This window comes from Chiloscyllium plagiosum, unplaced genomic scaffold, assembly GCF_037043375.1.
Source record: "Chiloscyllium plagiosum isolate Xiang-an unplaced genomic scaffold, Cpla_swu_hap1 HiC_scaffold_37, whole genome shotgun sequence".
NCBI classification, from domain to species: domain Eukaryota; kingdom Metazoa; phylum Chordata; class Chondrichthyes; order Orectolobiformes; family Hemiscylliidae; genus Chiloscyllium; species Chiloscyllium plagiosum.
The window spans coordinates 19,798,971-19,818,606 of record NW_028270175.1 but is presented as its reverse complement, the minus strand read 5'-3'; the positions used below and the strand labels follow the sequence as shown (position 1 = coordinate 19,818,606).

At 44.3% G+C, this 19,636-nt stretch overlaps 1 protein-coding gene across 4 annotated transcripts in view; it reads left to right on the top strand.

The window, feature by feature from the left end:
* Positions 1–19,636, top strand: part of pax7a (paired box 7a) — a 245,814-nt gene that overhangs the window by 73,010 nt on the left and 153,168 nt on the right. For all 4 annotated transcript variants that reach the window (XM_087980431.1, XM_087980434.1, XM_087980432.1 and 1 more), the window contains one exon: positions 14,456–14,658. In XM_087980431.1, the coding sequence (XP_087836557.1) occupies positions 14,456–14,658 (203 nt within the window). The remainder of the gene's footprint in view (positions 1–14,455; positions 14,659–19,636) is intronic.

Below are 19,636 nucleotides of genomic sequence, written 5' to 3'. Positions count from 1 at the left end.
CCTCCTGGGAGCAGATGCGGCGGAGACGAAGGAATTGGGAATATGGGATGGTGTTTTTACAGGGGGCAGGGTGGGAGGAGGTGTAGTCTAGGTAGCTGTGGGAGTCGGTCCGTTTATAGTAAATGTCCGTGTTGATTCGGTTGTCTGAGATAGAAATGGAGAGATCTAGGAAGGGGAGGGAGGAGTCTGAGATGGTCCAGGTAAATTTGAGGTCGGGGTGGAAGGTGTTGGTAAAGTGGATGAACTGTTCAACCTCCTCGTGGGAGCACGAGGCAGCGCCGATACAGTCATCGATGTAGCGGAGGAAAAGGTGGGGCGTGGTGCCAGTGTAGTTGCGGAAGATGGATTGTTCCACATATCCTACGAAGAGGCAGGCATAGCTGGGGCCCATGTGGGTGCCCATGGCTACTCCTTTGGTTTGGAGGAAGTGGGAGGATTTGAAAGAGAAGTTGTTTAGAGTGAGGACCAGTTCAGTCAGTCGAAGGAGGGTGTCAGTGGAAAGGTAGTGGTTGGTACGGTGGGAAAGGAAGAAGCGAAGGGCTTTGAGTCCTTTGTGATGGGGGATGGAGGTGTACAGGGACTGGACGTCCATGGTGATCAGGTCCTTGGACTCCTCCATCGCCAGACCATAGCAACACGACGGCTGGAGGAAGAGCGCCTCATCTTCCGCCTAGGAACCCTCCAACCACAAGAGATGAACTCAGATTTCTCCAGTTTCCTCATTTCCTCTCCCCCCACCTTGTCTCAGTCCCAACCCTCGAACTCAGCACCACCTTACTAACCTGCAATCTTCTTCCTGACCTCTCCGCCCCCACCCCCACTCTGGCCTATCACCCTCACCGTAACCTCCTTCCACCTATCGCATTTCCAACGCCCCTCCCCCAAGTCCCTCCTCCCTACCTTTTATCTTAGCCTGCTTGGCACACTTTCCTCATTCCTGAAGAAGGGCTAATGCCCAAAACGTCGATTCTCCTGCTCCTTGGATGCTGCCTGACCTGCTGCGCTTTTCCAGCAACACATTTTCAAGTTTAAACAGTTGTTAAGAAGACTTATGGGTTCCTTGGGTTTATAAATAGAGGCATAGAGTATAAAGGCAGTGTTGCTACACCACATTAAATCATTGGTCAGATCACAGTTGGAGTATTGTGTTCAGTTCTGTGCACCTTATTCAAGCGAGGATGGTAATGCCCTAGAGAGAGTTCAAAGAAGATTGTCTAAATGATACGAGGATTGAAGGATTTTAGATACAAGGAAAGATTAGAGTGATTGGGTTTATTCTCCTGAAAGCAGAGCAGATTCGGAGGTGACTTTATTGAGGTAGTCAAAATTATGAACAATTTTGACAGGGTAAAGAAGATTATTCTGTTTCCATTAGTCGGTATATCAGTAACTAGGGGTCACAATTTCAAGATTATCACCAAGAGAGCTATGAGTGAAATGAGGAGCAACTTCTTTAATCAGAGAGTTGTTAGGATTTGGAATGCGCTGCCTGTGAGAGTGATGGAGGGGCACTCCATAGGAGGTTTCAAAAAAGAGAGCTGGATACATATTTGAAACTGATGAAGTTAGAGAGCTACAAAGATAAGGCTGGTGAGTGGGTCTAGCTGGGTAACGCTTTGGGGAGCTGGTGGAGACACGATCGGTCAAATGGACCCCTTTTTTACACACACATATTCAATTACACACACATGCTCATCCACATATGCACATACAATCACTCAGATACTCATTCTATTACATGTGTACTCATATTCTATCATACATTATTTTTATTCATTCACAGGATGTGGACATTGCTGGCTGGCCACCATTTATTGCCTCTCCCCAGTTTAGAATTATAGAACCATAATGATCTATAACACAGAAAAAGGGCCTTCGGCCCATTGAATCCACACTAATCAAAAGCAACCACCTAACTATTCTAATGCCATTTTCCAGCACCCACATGTCTTGGCATCGCAAGCGTACATCCAAATACTTTGCAAGTGTTCTAAGGGTTTCTGCCTCCATCACCTCCAGGCAATGAGTTCCAGATTCCCACCACACTTTGGGCAATAAAGCTTTTTTTTTGAAGGGGATACACTGATAGTAATCCTGAAAAACAGTAAAAGTAAAGGCCATTTATCCTGACATCTGTCACTGGGAAAATATTGGAGACCACCACAAAAGAACTCAATAGCAGAACATCCAGAAATGCACAACATCTTCCCTCGAGAAGGTGGTGATGAGTTGCTTTCTTAAACCATTGCAGTCCATGTGCTGTGGGTTAATCCACAATGCTCTTAAGGAAGGAATTCCAGAATTTAGCTACGGCAATATATTTCCCAGTCAGGGTAGTGAGTGGCTTGGAAGGAAACCTGCAAGTTGTGGTGTTCCATGTATCTGCCGCTCTTGTCCTTCTACATGGAAGTGATTGTGGGTTTGGAAGATGCTTTGGTGAATTTCTGTAGTGCATCTTATAGATAGTAGACACTGCTGTTACAGAGTGTCGGTGATGGAGGGAGTGGATGCTTGGTGATTTGGTACCAATCAGGTGGGCTGCTTTGTCCCAAGCTGCTGGAGTGTTGTTGGAGATGCATCCAAAGGCAAGTGGGGAGTATTCCATCACACTCCTGACTTGTGTTTGTTGATAATGCACAAGCTTTAGGGAGTCAGGAGGTGAGTTACTTGCCACAGTATTTCTAGAGTCTGACCTGCTCTGTGTTTATGTGGTGGTCCATTTGATTTCTGGTCAATGGTAACCCCAAGGATTTTGATGGTGAGGGATTCCGTGATGATAACACCATTGGACTTCCAGGGACACTGATTAGATTGTTTCTTATTGGTGATGGTCATAGCCTGACATTTGTGTGGCACATATGTTACTTGCCACATATCAGCCCAAGACTGAACTTGTTGAATTTGAAGATTGACTTTGATGAAGCAGCTGTAGATGGTTGGGCCAAGGACTCCTTCAGAGATGTCCTGGAGCTGAGGTGACTGACCAACAACCACAACTATATTCCTATCTGCCAGGTATGATTCCAACCAATGAGAGTGTGTCTCCTGATTCCCAGTGATAGGTTTTGGTCTCAGATTGGATTAGATTAGGTTCCCTACAGTGTGGAAACAGACCCTTTGGCCCAACAAGTCCACACCGACCCTCCAAAGGGTAACCCACCCAGACCCATTTCCCTCTGACTAATGCACCTAACACTATGAGCAATTTAGAATGATCAATTCACCTGACCTGCACATCTTTGGACTGTGGGAGGAAACCAGAGCACCTGGAGGAAACCCACACAGACACAGGGAGAATGTTCAAACTCCACACAAATAGTCACCCAAGGCTGGAATCAAACCTGGATCCCTGGTGCTGTGAGGCAGCAGTGCTAACCACTGAGCCACCGTGCCGCCCCCTAATGAAGCCACACTTAGTCAAATATGGCCTGATGTTAAAGAATGTCACTCCCACCTCATCTCTAGAATTCAACTATTTTGACCATGTTTGAACCAAGGTTGTAATGAGATCAGGAGGCGAATTGCCCCGGTGGCATCCGAACTGGGCATCACTGAGCAGCTTGTTGCTGAGCAGGTGCTGCTTGATAGTACCATTGATCACTTTATCACTTTACTGATGATCGAGAGTAGACTGAAGGCATGGTTATTAGCCAGGTTGGATTTGTCCTGCTTTGTGTGCATAGGATATAACTGGCGCTTTTCCATGTTGTCAGGTAGATGCCAGTATTTTAATGATACTGGAAGAGCTTGGCTACAGGGGTGGCAAGTTCTGGAATACAAGTCTTCTGTACAATTGCCAGTCTTTAAATCTGTAATTAAATCTGTACAAAGGATCATCCACTCGACGCTTTAGACTGAGAATTGTTGTGAATGCTTTAGCCTTATCTTTTGCACTGATGTGTTGGGCTCTTCCATCATTGAGGATGGGGATATTGGTGAAGCCTCCTCCTCCAGTAATTTGTTTAATTGTCCACCATCCTTCACCACTGGATGTGGCAGGGCTGCAGGCTTAAATCTGATCTGATGGTTGTAAGTTTGCTTGCTTAGCTCTATGTACTACTTGCTGCTTATGCTGTTTTGCATTTAAGTAGTTCCATCTGGTAACTTCACCATGTTGACACCTCATATTGAGTTATGCCCTCCAGCACTCCTCACTGAACCAGAGTTGATCCCATGGCTTGATGGTAATGGTTGAGTGGGAGATATGTCAAGCCATGAGGTTGCAGATTGTGCTGGAGTACAACTTTATTGCTGTTGATGGCCCACAGCACCTCATGGGTGCCCAGTCTTGATTTGCTGGATTTGGTTGAAGTCTTTCCCACATAGCATAGTGGTAGTGCCACACAGCACGATAGAGGTCATTCTCAATGTGAAGGCCGGACTTCATCTCCATGAGGACTATGCGGTAGTCGCTCTTACCAATACTGTCATGGAAAAATGCATCTGCAGCTGGCAGTTTGATAAGGTTGAGGCAAAGTATGTTTTTTTTTCCTCTTGTTGGTTCCCTCACCATCCGCCCCAGACCCAGTATAGCAGCTCAGTCAGTCTTGATGGACATTGAAATCCCCCACGTGGAGTGCGGTTTGTGCCCTTGTCCCCCAAGTGTTGTTCAACATGGATGAGTATTGATTCATCAGCTGAGGGAGGATAGTATGTGGTAATCAGTGGGGGGACTTTGCTGGGTTGACAGGGCAGTTTCTGCTGTTGTCTTTTCTGGTGCCTCGGTTGATAGCAGGTGATTTGTCCGGTTTCATTTCTTTGTTGAGATTTTCTAACAATTGATACAACTGAGTGTTTGATTGGCGATTTCAGATGGCAATTGATTGTCAACCACATTGCTGTTGGTCTGGAATCACATGTAAGCTAGACCAGATGAGGATGGCAGATTTCCTTCCCTGACATTTAGTGAATCAGATGTGTTTTTCCAACAATCAGCAATGGTTTCATGGTCATCAGTGGATTCCTAATTTCAGATATTTTTCATTGATTTCAAACCAGGGTCCCCAGAACATTAGCGGAGTTTCTGGATTAATAGTCTACCTATCGCATCTCCATATACACTCACTTTTGATCACACACACATTCAAATTCATGCACACAGATGCATTCATACTCAGTGGTACACACTGATATTCAATCGCACACACACTCAATTACACACATCCAACCACACACACAAACTCAATCACACTCACATTCAATTACACACACATACTCACATTCAATCATATTGAATCATACACATTCCATCACACACATACATTCAATCACATATTGATTATCAATAGACGATGAATCCAGAAACCCAGATAATGTTCTGGGGATCCATGTTCAAATCCTGGCATAGCAACTAATGGAATTTGAACTCAATAAATATCTGGAATTAGGTGTCTAATCAATGATTGTCAGGTAAAACTCATCTGGTTCACTAATGCCCTTGAGGGAAAGTAACTGTCATCCTTATCTGGTCTGATCTACATGTGACTCCAGACCCACAGCAAAGTGATTGACATTTAACTGCCCTCTGAGAAATTAGGGATGGGTAATAAATGCTGGCGAGGCCAGGGATGCCCACATCCTGTGAATAAATAAAATACACAGACACTCGCATTCAATTACAACCCTACACACACATGCACGCACACATTCAATCTCAGATATACACACTCTCACGCATTCAATTACATGCACACACATACACAGTTTCCAGTGGGGACACAAGATAATGATCAGGACCCTAGTTAATTTTCTCTTCCCCACTGCAGGAGATAGAGACACTGATATCATCGCCCTGCTCACTGCCCCAAATGAGATTGAGCACGCTGGTATTTTTGATCTCCGTGCTAAATCCATCAGGATCGTTGACAACATTCTCAGCTCATTGAATGTGTCTGGACTGTGAGTGGAATTTGGTGTGGATAGCAGCAGTGAGGTTGATGTCTGCTCAGGGAATAGTGATACACAGAAAGAAAACACTGGGTTACAAAAAGATGAATGGGAATGCCAGTGTCTCAGCACTGGCACCAATGGGTAAAGTAATCTAATATATCTGTAAATCATCAAAAGGACTGCGGGTGCAGACACTCACATATCTGAACACACACCCAGACACAAGGTTCAATGCAGATGAAATTTAATTCTATCCAAGCTCGTTTAAAAGTTCTGCTTACTTTTTGGGGCATTGGTATTTAAGGTTCGTAGAATTGTAAACATCATTAAACGTGCAGGTTTCATGCAATGGTCAATTATATAAGTGAGTGGGATTCATTTCTAGAAGAATAAAACTGATAACAGAAAAGTTATGTTAAATGTTTCTTGAACTGTGGTTGGATCACTCTTTGATTACTACGAACAGTTCTGGTCTCTATAGTATTAAAAGGGTACAGAAGCACTGGAAAAGGTGCAAAACATGATTTACTAGAGCGATACCAAAACTGAGAGCTTAGATCTATTAGATAATATTGAACAGGTTGGGACTCTTTGCTCTAAATAAAGAAGGTGGAAGGTTAATCTGATAGAGGTATTTAATTTGATAAAACAGTTTGATAGGTTAGAGAAAGAGAAGATATTTCCACTTGCTGGTGAGACCAGAATAAGGGGCTATAAATGGAAAATAGTCACCTATAAATTAAATCATGAATTCAAGGGAAACCTCTTTATCCACAATGTTACACAACTACCTCATGGAGTGGTTGAGGTTAATACCAAAAATGCAATTAAGAGCAAGTTAAATAAATTCATGAAGAAGAAAGGAATAGAAGGATATATTGATGGGTTGAGAGGATGTAAGGCAGAAGAAGATTTGCCTGGAACATAAACACCAGTATTGATTTAATGGGCCGAAAAGCCTCATTTCTTTGTTGCAAGTTCCATGCAATATTCCCAGCTGCACTTCCCCAAGTAGGAAAGTGACAAGACAAGAGTGTAGACATTAATTCCAAGATAGCATAAATAACTTCATCAAGCTCTGCTTATGTCTGTCTATGGTATGCACCTGTGTGTGAGTGTGTGTGTGTGCGTGTATCTGTCTCTGCCTGTCTGGATGTATGTGTGTGTTTGTCTATTAATGTCTGAGTGTGTCACTGTGTCTGTGTGTGTGTTGTGTGGGGTGGATAGGGAAGGGAACTCAGAACAAATTAAAATCAACAAGTTCTGGCGCAGATGAAGGGGCCCTGGAATACTTGTGTAAGTCCCATCATTGAATTGTCCTGGACTCAGCTGCAAACTGTTAACCCTTTGATTCTTGGCAGCTGGTACTTTATGTCATTGGTGGTGAGGGAGGGGGTTGGAGGGGAAGGAAAGTTAGTGATGATATGCAAGGTTGCTTCAGTTCCAACCTGCTTACACCAATGTACATCCAGACCGACTCCCTGACCAAACGAGATGCCTGGCTCTGCTTCTGTAACTGCCAAACCAAGCTCCTGCTGAGAAGGGGTTAAAAGCTAAGCCTGGTTACCAGTGCAGAAAAATTTCACAGCGTCATTTTAAACATTCATTTCCCAACCTCCTCCACACCGACAACTCCCCCGACCCTCAAATAAAAAGCAAAAACAAATCAATGGAAAGGCAGTAAATGTGAAAAGGGTCTCGGAGCCAGTCATAATGACAGCCTGTCTTAGCCACTAGGCCTGAAGAGCAGGTACCTTTGTTATGCCTCAAACAGCCTTAGACCCTGTGATCCCACCCCCTGCTGCTTAATGTTTTAATATTCAGCCAGCACCTTCCTTCACAGAGCACCACATCGAGTAAATATGTCAGCGTTTATAGATATCACATTGGGTTGCACGGGTTTGTCAGTGCTGTATTCACTCACTAATGGACCCCTAAGGTGCAGGCCGCAGAGCGCTGAAAGGGTCCTCAGGCCTCTGTTTTGTCCTAGGTGAGACAAAAAAATCAGAGTGCACACAGCACACATGACAAGAGCTATTAAAAGCCAAATGGTGCCAGGTTTTTGTGTGCTAAAAGGGAGGAGGTCCAACTGCTCAGTTGAAGGCCCTGATTCCCCATCCTTCAAAAGAAACTATTATCAACACAAAAAATAAAAGACTCGAGCGTTTTCATTCACTTCACTAGAAAAACAATTTATACTGCTCCTTGTGGTTTTTTTTAAAATGCCGATGATTTCTGAAGTGATTTTTACGTCTAAAACTAGGACTTTGGTCCGCTGTTAGTTTCTGCAAGTTTGTGTGCCGGGTTAATACAGAATTTTTCAGACACACCACTTTTTCCTCACTAACTTTAGTTAGAAAATAATGAACAAGAAAGCCTGCAGATTCCACACCAGTCCATGTACCTCTCTGTGCTGACTTTCTGCTTGTCTGCCTCTCTCTGTACCTGACCTGCTTCTCGCACTCTCTCCTTCTGTCTTGTTGCCTTTTTCTCTGTATCCGCATCTCTATCTTTGAATCTCTGTATCTGTCTCCTGTGTCTCGCTTTTTCTTATTCTGTCTCCTATTTTTACCTCTATGTCTGTCTGTATCTATCACTTTCTGTTTGTTTATATGGCTCTGTCCATTTGTTTCTGTTCTTTTCTCCCTGTCCCCCTCATTATATCTTTCTTTCCCTCAGTCTGCCTCTGCCACACTCTCTTTCTCTCTATCTGTCTGCATCCACCTCCTTCTGTCCACTCCTACCCAGGCCCCCTGGCTGTATCCTGCAGCAATGAATATGGAGTGAAGGCCTTTAATAGATTTCACAGATGTGGCGAGGGACTGACTGAGGCCCCATTAGCTCTGAGCCTGCCGTAAGGTCAGACACTGGTAAAGATAAAGGGTTTGAAGATGTGAAAGGAAAGCAGAGCCTGAGTTTGATGGACATTTCATCTGTTGCTGTACAGACTGGAGTGAGAGGGTAATGGTGTCAGCTCCATCATCTGCCCACTCTGCATATACTAACTCCCTTTTCCCCAACTTGGTTTCTCCATTTTTATTCTCCAGTTTTATGCCCAAAGCTGCCTCACTCCCCCAGGACACGAGTCACCCTCTAATTTCTTCTACATACATGATGGTGAGTTCTAATCAGGCATTCAACCATGAAGGGCATCATAGCTGAGACTGATACCCTCCAGCCCAACTTCCACAGATTGGATAGTGATCCAAAACTGGAAACACTACTCGGCTAGTTCAGGCCGGATAAAGTATCCCTAACCAATGAGATAGCTGACCCACTTACAGCACAGTGATGGGTTTCCTGGTTAGGTACAGGGTAATACAGAGTACATGAAAGGTGACAGTTCACTCTTTCTGTCTGCAGAACGTCACTGAGTAGAAACATAAATTGTTGAGCTGGGATGCAGTGTGAAGTCAGTGGGGGGGGGGGGGGGTCAGTCATGTGGGCTATATCATATTGGCTATACTATAAACACCGCCTCATTTTTAGTTCTGTTGATAGATTAACATGCTATTTACAGTGAGCAGGGCATTCGACAAAAACGTTTCTTGCAGCCTTACTTCATGCCCCCCCCAACATCTTTCATCCTTTCTGCTTTAACTGTTTCTCTAGCTTCCTCATAACTGTGTCTACATGATTCACCTCAACTACTTCACATTGCAGCAAGTTCCATATTCTCCTCACCATCACAGTAACCAGGTTACTGCTGAATTTCCTCTTTCATTTATTCTATCTATAGCCTCTAGTACTGGTGTCACCCCCCAAGTGGAAACACCTTCCTCACGTCTACCCAATCAACTCCTTTCACCATCATAAAGACTTCAATCAGGTCACCCTGGCAGTTTTGAGAGACTGTCCAATCTTCCCTGCCGGTATCTCTGGTTGCTGTTGGGCTTACTCTCTCAGTTCTGACATTATCTACTAAATTATTGTTTAACTTTCTTCAATGTCTCTAAATCCTGGTTCTGGCATGGAAATGGAACTATTGATATCTCTTGATTGAGTAGCAGGACTAGTAACTCATCTGAAGACATCTGTTTTGTTCTCCCACCCAAGGTGAGTTTCCACTGCGGTGATGCTGACCTGAAACCAGAGAGCTTCTCATCATCTAGACCGTCATCCTCTGTGGCCTCTTTTGCCCAATGAGATCCAACTTTTCACACTCAAGGAGCACCTCATGAGTGCACCTTGAACTGAGAAGCATTGATCAGAATGGCACTGAGCTATTCCATGGCCCCACCCCACCCACTCTGACCCCCTCACAACTCCACCACTGTGTTCTCACGCTCTGAGATCAGTTGTGGCTCATTTGGTAGCAGTCAGTCCGCATCCCAGTTGAGGACTTAAACATAAAAATCTAGATGATATTCCTCTGTGATACTGAGGGAGTACTCCACTGTTGGAAGTTCTGTCTTTCCTTTCAGATGTGATGTCAAACCGAGTCTCTGTCTGATATCTCAGATGGATATCGATAGAACTATTTCAAGGTACAGCAGCAAATGAGGACTGCAGATGCTGGAGCCCAGAGTCCAGAGTGTGTTGCTGGAAAAGCACAGCAGGTCAGGCAGCATCCGAGGTGGAGAATCCACGTTTCGGGTAAGAGCCGGGCTCCTTGGATGCTGCCTGACCTGATGTGCTTTTCCAGCACCCCACTCCGGACTATTTCAAAGTACAGCGGAGATACCCCTGGTAGAAAAGGAGAGACTTAGTGGGTCTGACAGCATCTGTGCAGAGAGAAACATAGGATCACGCCACCCGAAACATTACTGATTCCTCTTCTCAGATGCTGCCAGACCTGCTGAGCATTTCCAGCAATTTCTGTTTTTGTTTCTGATTTACAGCATCCGCAGTTCTTTCGGTTTTTATGAAACATGGTAAATATTTTGAATCCAATGTAACCCTTCTCCGAAATCTGGAGTTTTGAGGAAGTAATTTTGGGCTTGTAACATTATCACCGGCTTTCTCCCCAACGATTTTATGAGACCTGCTGAGTTTCTCCAGCACGTTTCTTTTTTTATTTTCACAACTCCAGTTTTTTTGGCTTTTGTGTTCCCTCTACTGGATGTTTATCCCTCAACGCCCCCTAACACACTGCGACTGTGAAAACTGGCTGTACACAAAGTGACGGCTACTTTGAAATAGCAACTGGGCTTCAAACTTAATTCCTTCCGAAGCACTCCTGGGGCAGCCTGCGGTCTGGAAAGGCGCTATATAAATGCAAGTCTTCAAGAGCAGGGTTTTGTGAGCCCCTGAGCTCAGGAACGGCACCAGCTGTGAAACCTGAGACACTGTCTCGGGGTGGGGCGGGGGAAGAGCCTGGGACAGCGAGCAAGTGAAGGCCAGAGCTTCTTGCAGTCACCCTGAGAGGACAAAACCCGACTCAGGGATGATGTTACGGGGGGGGGCCTCTTGTGTAATTTGGTTTCATTAATGCACCCACATGTCTCCAGCCGTCCACAACTCCCTCTCCAAGCTGAAGCAGCATCTTTCAGTTCTTGAGTAGCCCCTGAGTAGGTCTTAATGACCGGTTTCACCTAATCCCTTAACACCTTGTTTAATTAAACTTCACGGCCGATCGCTGATTCGCTCCGTCTCTTGGCCCCAATTTCCGCACACTACCTCCCCCCCCCCCCCAATTTACCAAGAAATGTATTTTCCCTAATCCTAACCGCAGCAAACTCCTTCAGCATAGACATCCCTCTAATGATGCTTGGGCTTGTTTGGATTTATTATTGGAGAATGTGCCCTGGCTGCTTGACTTCTACTCACTAATTTACACATTTGTTCATGGTAGACTGCTTCACAAAGCTGCAATTTTTCCACTCTCACAGCCTCACAAATGACCACATCACACCTGCAAACATTGTTTACAGCTTCCTCGCCACTCTCAAATTGAATTTGAAGGACGGTTACATTTTAAGCCCTTTGCTTATATATTTTAGTCTAATCCTCCAGGCTCTAACCCCTTTGCCTCCTCGCTTCTAATTTTCATTTCGCTTCCTTTGGCAAGTAACAGAGGGATCTGATCTTTGGCGACTTCCAGCTGTTTTCCGAAGAAATGTCAAAGGGGAACAGGAACCGAACTTGCAAATTTCTCCTGGTAGCCGCTCAGAGCGGGGTATTGCGAGTTTACACGGGGGCAGATCAGCAGCAACAATCAACATGAGCAGGGAGGTGCTGTCGCCTCCTGGTGGCGGGTTCTGTAGAAGCAAGTTCACATTTGGTCTTCAGGACAAGGGAGTTTCAGACTAAGAGGATTCATGGACTTGCCTCTAACTGGTTGGGGGAATGTAGTCTGACATTGTGGGCACTTTTAAATTAATCGGAGGAAGAGAGAGGCGCATTGGGAAGGCTTCAAGTGAGAGATGTGCATTTTTCTCTTAATTCATGCTCAATTTGTTATTTCTGGTAAGTTTAATTTTACAATGTGTGTGATAGAGTACAATGTTACTGTTTGGCATGTATATCTATTTCAGAGTACTAAACTGAGGGACGTGTGTTATGGTGTGTGTGAAATCAGTGTGTTAGGGTAAGGGGTGCAAATTATATGTGTTATCCTGGGGGTGCATGTTATATCAGTGTGCTACTGTGAAGGGTGCATATTACATAGTGTGTTAGTGTGAAGGGTGTATGTTATATCAGTGTGCTACAATGAGGGGTGTGTGTTATATCAGATTATTATAGTAAAGTGTGTACATCAGTGTGTTATGGTGAGGGGTGTGTGTTATATCACAATGTTAAAGTGAAGGGTATGTGTTATACAGATAATATTATGGTGATGGGAAGGCTTGATGTGTTGCCAGTTCTTAATTAGTGATCTCCGTCAGTTTAGCAGTTGACGAGCCCCCAGGTTAGGGAGGGGAAAATCAGCCAAGGTTCCCTCTTTCGATCATTATCCAGAAACTCCTGTGGGGAGTTCTATGTGCCTGTGGGATGGTTGTGATGCCTCACTTGGTCAAATAACCTGCTGATATTGACTTGCCTTTGCCACACCAGGAGCACTGGCAGCTACAGGGGCCAAGTGTTCCCCAGTAATCCACCAGGGTACAGCATAGTCCAGAGAGGATACACTCAGGAGAAAGAATCAGAGGAATTCAGTGTACTTGGTTCATCATTGCTGTACAACCCTTCATCACAACTTGTTGATGTGGTAAAGCCTCCAGCATCACCCTGATGGTGAGGCTGAGAAATGTTAACAGGCAGTGACTGGTCTGCACAGGAGCCCTACAGCAACCAATCCATGACATTAATAAATACTCTTCATTATTCGAGAAGGGCTGGATCTGACATTTACCCCATCAGGGTTTCATTCAACCAGTCTAATCTTTGTAGAATTGTAGAAAGAAAATATTGCTTAATGTACATATTTGTTGGAGAGAGAGACAGACAGCATTTTAATGATTCTGTTTAATGAGATGTAACTCTACTTAGATTGTAATCCCATGAAGGTTTGATGTACTCAAAGATTCCAGATTCAGACTGTCCAGTAGGAGAAACTGAGGACTGCAGATGCTGGAGATCAGAGTCTAGAGTGTATTGCTGGAAAGGCACAGCAGGTCAGGCAGCATCCGAGGAGCAAGAGAATCGACGTTTCGAGCATAAACCCTTCTTCAGGAAAGAGCTGTGCTTTTCCAGCACCACACTCGACTCAGACTGTCCAGTCCAGATTGAATTTGGCTGATCTCAGCTGGGCAATGGTAAAGGCTACAATCCCCATCAGCCCCTTCCTGTTGCCAATCTGGAATATGCTCCAGATTTGTACCCTGAGGTCAGGATCTGGTTCACGTGTGATTCACCCTATAGTCTGCTGGTGTTTTCCAACAGCCATCACATTGGATCAAAGTGAGGCTCCATTGAGGGGATGGCTTTTGTGGAAACAGCAAGAGTTGGTTCAAACTAGATGCTTTACACTGGATCAAGGGCATTGATCAATCACACAGGGTCATTTGTACTTGATTCCTCAAACTGGCTCCTTCATCCTCGCTGTTTTCCAGTGGATCCTTCCCTCTAGATCAGTCAGACTGGGTCCGGTAGTGGCTTGGGATTGAGATTTGGCTCAGAACAGCTTGACTGCTTCAGTAACAATTGTTCATGAGACACTGGTTACTGTCACATCAATCAGACTTGCTTTGGAACTAGGAAACATTGCCATGGTATCAATATTGTGCCATGTAAATAGTATGTATTGTATCCATGGCATGGGAAGGAAGGGGTGAAATTTCCCCTGACACTACACCTGATTTACAAGGAAATTACCTGATATTTTACTATTGCCCACGTTGGTCCTTCCATGAGAGGTCATGGGAGGATAGTCATACTGTGCCTTCAAGAGGAGTTTCTATCTATCTATCTATCTATCTATCTATCTATCTATCTATCTATCTATCTATCTATCTATCTCTGATTAGAAACACCATAGATTGGACTGTCCCTCAGTCTAACCTTGGCCCTGTCTGTGGTCCATCTTATTTTGGTTGGGTCCCTAGACACCCTCAGGGAAGAAGTTGCCTATGTCATTCTTTGAACCCCATACAATCCTGACTCTTTCCTTTTTACTCCTCAACAGGCAATCGCTTGGATGACGGGACCTCGGACGTGGAATCAGAGCCTGATCTCCCACTGAAACGAAAGCAACGTCGCAGTCGCACCACGTTTACTGCAGAGCAGCTGGAGGAGTTGGAGAAAGCCTTTGAGAGGACCCACTACCCAGATATCTACACCAGAGAGGAGTTAGCCCAGAGAACGAAACTCACAGAGGCACGAGTCCAGGTGAGTTCACCAAGTAACATCATGTTGTGTCTAGAGTCTACAGCACAGTGATAAGGCATTCAATCCAATAGGTCTTTTATACTCTAGGGGGCCTGTTGCATCAGCATATCTTACTATCTTTTTCTACTCACCAAAGCAGATTGAGGGCAGATTTAGATGGAGGTAGATTTAGGAAAGGTTTAAAAATTGGTGACTGTTCCCAGTAGCTGATGTTATAAGGACCAGGGGACACAAATTTAGGATTTTGAGAAGAGATGCAGGGGGATCTTACATGTACACTGTTAGTTAGTGGTAATAACCTGCAACCCACTACCTACAAAGGGGATGGAAGTGGAGTTCTTCAATGATTTTAAAGGACATTGGATGGATACTGAAGGAAGTAAAATACTTATAAGAGTCCTGGGATAGAGCAGGGAATAGAACTGACAGGATTGCTCTACAGTGAGCTGACATGGACTCAATGGGCTGAATGGCTTCACCTGTATCATAATTACTCTATTTTCCTAAAAGAAGAGAAACCACAGCACTTTCAACGTCATTGACACAGGGAGAGATACCATATTGACTACTGAGAGGTGCTGACATTTTCCAACTGATATACTTCAAACTGTATTGCTCTGTTTCCTGTGACAATGTTAGTTCTAATAAGACTAAACATTATTACTCAGTCTCAGCAAGGCTGGAAAGTCTGTTAGAGTAAGGACTTGGATCTTGCTAGAAAAAAAAGACACACTTCCTTAAACCTTTTTACCTTGCACTCATCAGGGCAATTCACAAGATTATCAATTTAAGGGGAAAAAAACCCCAACATTCCTTCCACATGCGAGGAAAATGTTGATTAGTTGTCAAGTGGAGTCTGATTAGAAGAGACATTGCCATGGATAATGTATCCGTTTACAATGATTGACAATGAACGTCCAGGCATGGTTTAAATTTCTAACCAGGCAAGTTAACTCTGATTAGTCAAGGCATTGTCCTGAGAAATGAACCAATGAGTCATTATTACCTGTTTTGCTGAGTTTGGCCTCATGGCTTACTCTGTCTGTGTATAAATGGGCTTTCCAAGACCCTCAAAATCTCTTCAATAACCCTGATATAGAGGCCTTCCATTCTCTCTTCCCAGTCATGTTTTTGTCCATCAGAAAGTGACAGTGTATAATAGAAGTGAATGGGGAGAGGTTGAAATCTATTGGGTTGCTTTACTGTGGGAATGAATAAGGAAGTGGTTTGGTCCACTGACAGTCAAAGCTTTGATAAGCTTTTAACAATTATCTAGTGGTACGTATAGTGAATGAATAAGCAACAAGTTGTGCAGGGCTCTGTGTTTGTTAGTTCTACAATTACAACAAGGCTCCAGGGAGCTGTTTCAGGAAACCTCAGCAAAGGTCAGTTTCTTACCTGCAAACTGTATAGATATAATAAACACAACCACTTTACATAGGGAGAGGGCTGCATTATCTTAAAAATGTGTTGCTGGAAAAGCAGCAGGTCAGGCAGCATCAAAGGAGAAGGAGAATCGACGTTTCGGGCATAAGCCCTTCTTCATTATGGGGTTGCATTATGCCCAGAGGGCTGCATTATGTCCAGCATATCACAGGACCTTCATGAAGCTAAAATTCACCAAAGCTCCCACAATTGTCTGGACAGTATTGGAGATCAAATTGGTCTTTGCTCGTAGCAGGAAATGAGCTTTAATGAATGGACCTCCATTTCAAATCTGCTGACTTCAATATGAGAGAATGTTGGGTTTGCTTTAGAATTTCATGTGGATTGATTACTAGACCGCGGAGTACTGCTGCCAAAGGCCAATTTGACTCTCTGCCAGAGCATAGTCGCTCAGGTGCCAAACCTCATCCAATAACTCCTCATTCCTATGTGTGCTAGACAGAGAAGGCTGCCAGAGTACTTGACAGTGGGGAGCACTTGAGCTGAACCAAATACTGCCCTCATCTAATGTTCACTTACAGGACAGTGATCAGGAGAAGGAACCATGTTTATTTCCCACTCTGTTTTTGAGGCCAATTGTGCAGCCCCATTGTAAAATCAGTTAAATTAATAGAGCGCAGGCTGTTCCTCAGGGACTGTAAAGGTCTGTATGGCTCAGTTATGCAATAGTTAAATGTTGGCCAACAATCTTAGAGAGATTTTATTGCATCTCATTGACGGGACATTCTTCACCCCAATGGGCGTACATTTTTAGCCCAACATTCAAACTGTTTGCAATGTAGAGAACTGTTAGTTAAAAGAACTCTGAGATTGTGTGGGAAGCTCATCAGAAAACAATGTAATTTGGAAGTTGACCCTTAGGTTGGTTCTCCACCTCTTTTTCCCTTTGAATAGAACAGCCCATTGTGAGAGTGGGATCAATGAATTTCTCCCTTTGGGTTTAAAATGGCACTGTAACCATTGTTCCTAAAGAACATTGACGGAGAGCTGGGCAGAAAGAGGCTTCACAAACAATTCATGGCTGAGTGAGTAAAGAGGAATTGGTTCCTAGTGGCAAAAGTGTTGTTAACAAGAAGATAGAGTTAAAGTCTTCGGCAAACCAGCCAGAGGCAACATGGGCACACTGTTTTCTCCTGATGCAATGAGTTTGTGATGTCTAAACGTTGGAGGGCAGAGACAGTGGACACAAATTCAACAGAATTTCAAAAGGGCGTTGGAAATATTTAAAGGGAAAACTGTAGGCGGCTATGGAAAAGAAAAGGGAGCTAGCTCTTTAAAAGTTCTAGCAAATGTATGGCAGACTGAATGGCCTCCTTCTGTACTGTACGATTCTGTGATGGAGTCTTTCCTCGATCTCATTACTGGGTACATTTGGATATGAATTATTTGGGTCCTACCTTCTGCCCCTCTCACCTTGTGCTGTTTTGTCAGTTCAGTCATAACATTTCATAGGTTTTTAGCTTGTGAGATTTCAGTGTAGTTTCTGTGTTTCTTGTTTTGATGTCAGCATGTCCTGTTTGAAACAAGACAGTTGGAAGAGAACAACTCTCACTGACAATTTGAACGAAGGTTTGACAGAACCTCCACTCAAAACAGCAAGAACCAGCTGTTATGGCAGCAAAGCACAGACCTATGGGCCAGAACAGGACTGTGGAAAGTTGTTAATGTGGCCCTCTAGCCTGACCAAGGCCCTGGGTTAAGGCAGGGCTCTGTGGTGTTCTTACACTGGAGCAAGATGTTGTGCACCAAGGACAGCTCCATCAACAAAAAAAAGTCAAAATAGCAGATCTCAACGCAAGCTGTATATTTTGAAGCCACCTAGACTGGGAATACCACTAATGGGGAACAACAGATTATTGTAAGTTTAAGCAGGAAATCCTACAAATAGCAATATGAGAAATGAGAAGATAGTCCTTTTTGTAATGATGTCTGTTGAGGGACAAATCTTGGATAGGAGACTCCCTGCTGTTATTTGAAATAGAGATAGGATCGTGTACATCCACCATTTAGCTTCCAAAGCTCAGGACTCTGAATGCTGGCCGAGATGAACGGCTTTAACCTGTCCTGTGGAGACTGAGCCTCTGCCTGACTGAGCTATGGCTGACACACAATTATCCTGAACAAATTGAGCAAGTAGCTGAAAGGCAGTGAGCAGCTCATACCAAGACCCATTCCTCCCACACCTCACATTGTAGCGCAGCACCATGCCTCCGCTATCTGTCAAACGCTTCCCCAGCAGTAGTTCTTCACCACAGTTTCCAAGGTTTCCATATCTCTGAAGAAAATCATTTGTCAAATATAGCACTTAGAATCATTGAATCCCTGCAGTGTGGAAGTAGGCCATTCAGCCCATCAAGTTACACTGACCCTCCGAAGAGCATTCCACCCAGACCCACCTTCCCATTCTATCCTGTAATCCTGCATTTCCCATAGCCAATTCTCCCAGCCTGCACATCGTTGGACACTGTGGAGGAAGTTAGCATGGCTAATCCACCTAACCTGCACATCTTTGGACTGATGATGATGCTCGGTTGCACTTGGTGAAGTTAGGTTGGAGACAGGCGTCCTCTGCCATTTCTTTATTCCGAGGCTACCACAGTGAGTCCTGTGGCCCTTGCCTGCGTGGTTAGGGGGATGGACAGACTTTGGGCTATGTGAGTGCTACAGTGATTAATGTTTACAATCTTTCAGAAGGCCCCAGAGAGACGGAGTGATCGACACTGAAATGTAGAAAATGTTTGAGGGATCGGTGGACTTGAAAGTGGTGGGAAGAGGCTGGATCTGGCAGTGAGAAATCTTTCTGGAATGTGTGCTCACAACAGCTGTCGTCTTTATTCTTTCTCCCGACAAACAAACCTCTCTTTAATTTTTTTTCACCCCTTAAAGCTGAGATTCTTTTGTGATTCTACTCGCTCGGAAATGAAATGAGAGTAAAAATGTCTTTTAGCTACCTTGGAGTGTATTAAAGTTATGGAATCTTACAACCTTGAAGGGGACTGCCTGGTCCATCATGCCCTTATCAACTAATTAAAAATCTATCCATTCAGCCCCTTCTCTGGGCCAGAGTTGCTGAGATCACCACTTGCGATCTTCTTTGGGTTTCTAGTGAATAATTGCTGCTTGATGGCATTCCATCACTTTGCTGAAGATTGATGGGTAGACTGATGGGGTAGTAATTCACCATGTTGGATTTGTCCTGCGTTTCGTGGACAGGTCATACCCTGAGTGGCATCCACATTGTTGGATCGATGTCAGTGTCATAGGTGTACTGGAGTAGTTTAGCCATAAGTACAGCTAGTTCTTGAGCACAAGTCTTCAATACTACAGCAGGGATGTTGTCAGGGCATGGCCTTTACTGTATCCAATGCCTTCAGCAGTTTCTTGATAGAATGTAGAGAGAAAGTGAGGACTGCAGATGCTGGAGATCAGAGCTGAAAAATGTGTTGCTGGAAAAGCGCAGCAGGTCAGGCAGCATCAAAGGAACAGGAGAATCGACGTTTCGGGCATAAGCCCTTCTTCAGCAACACATTTT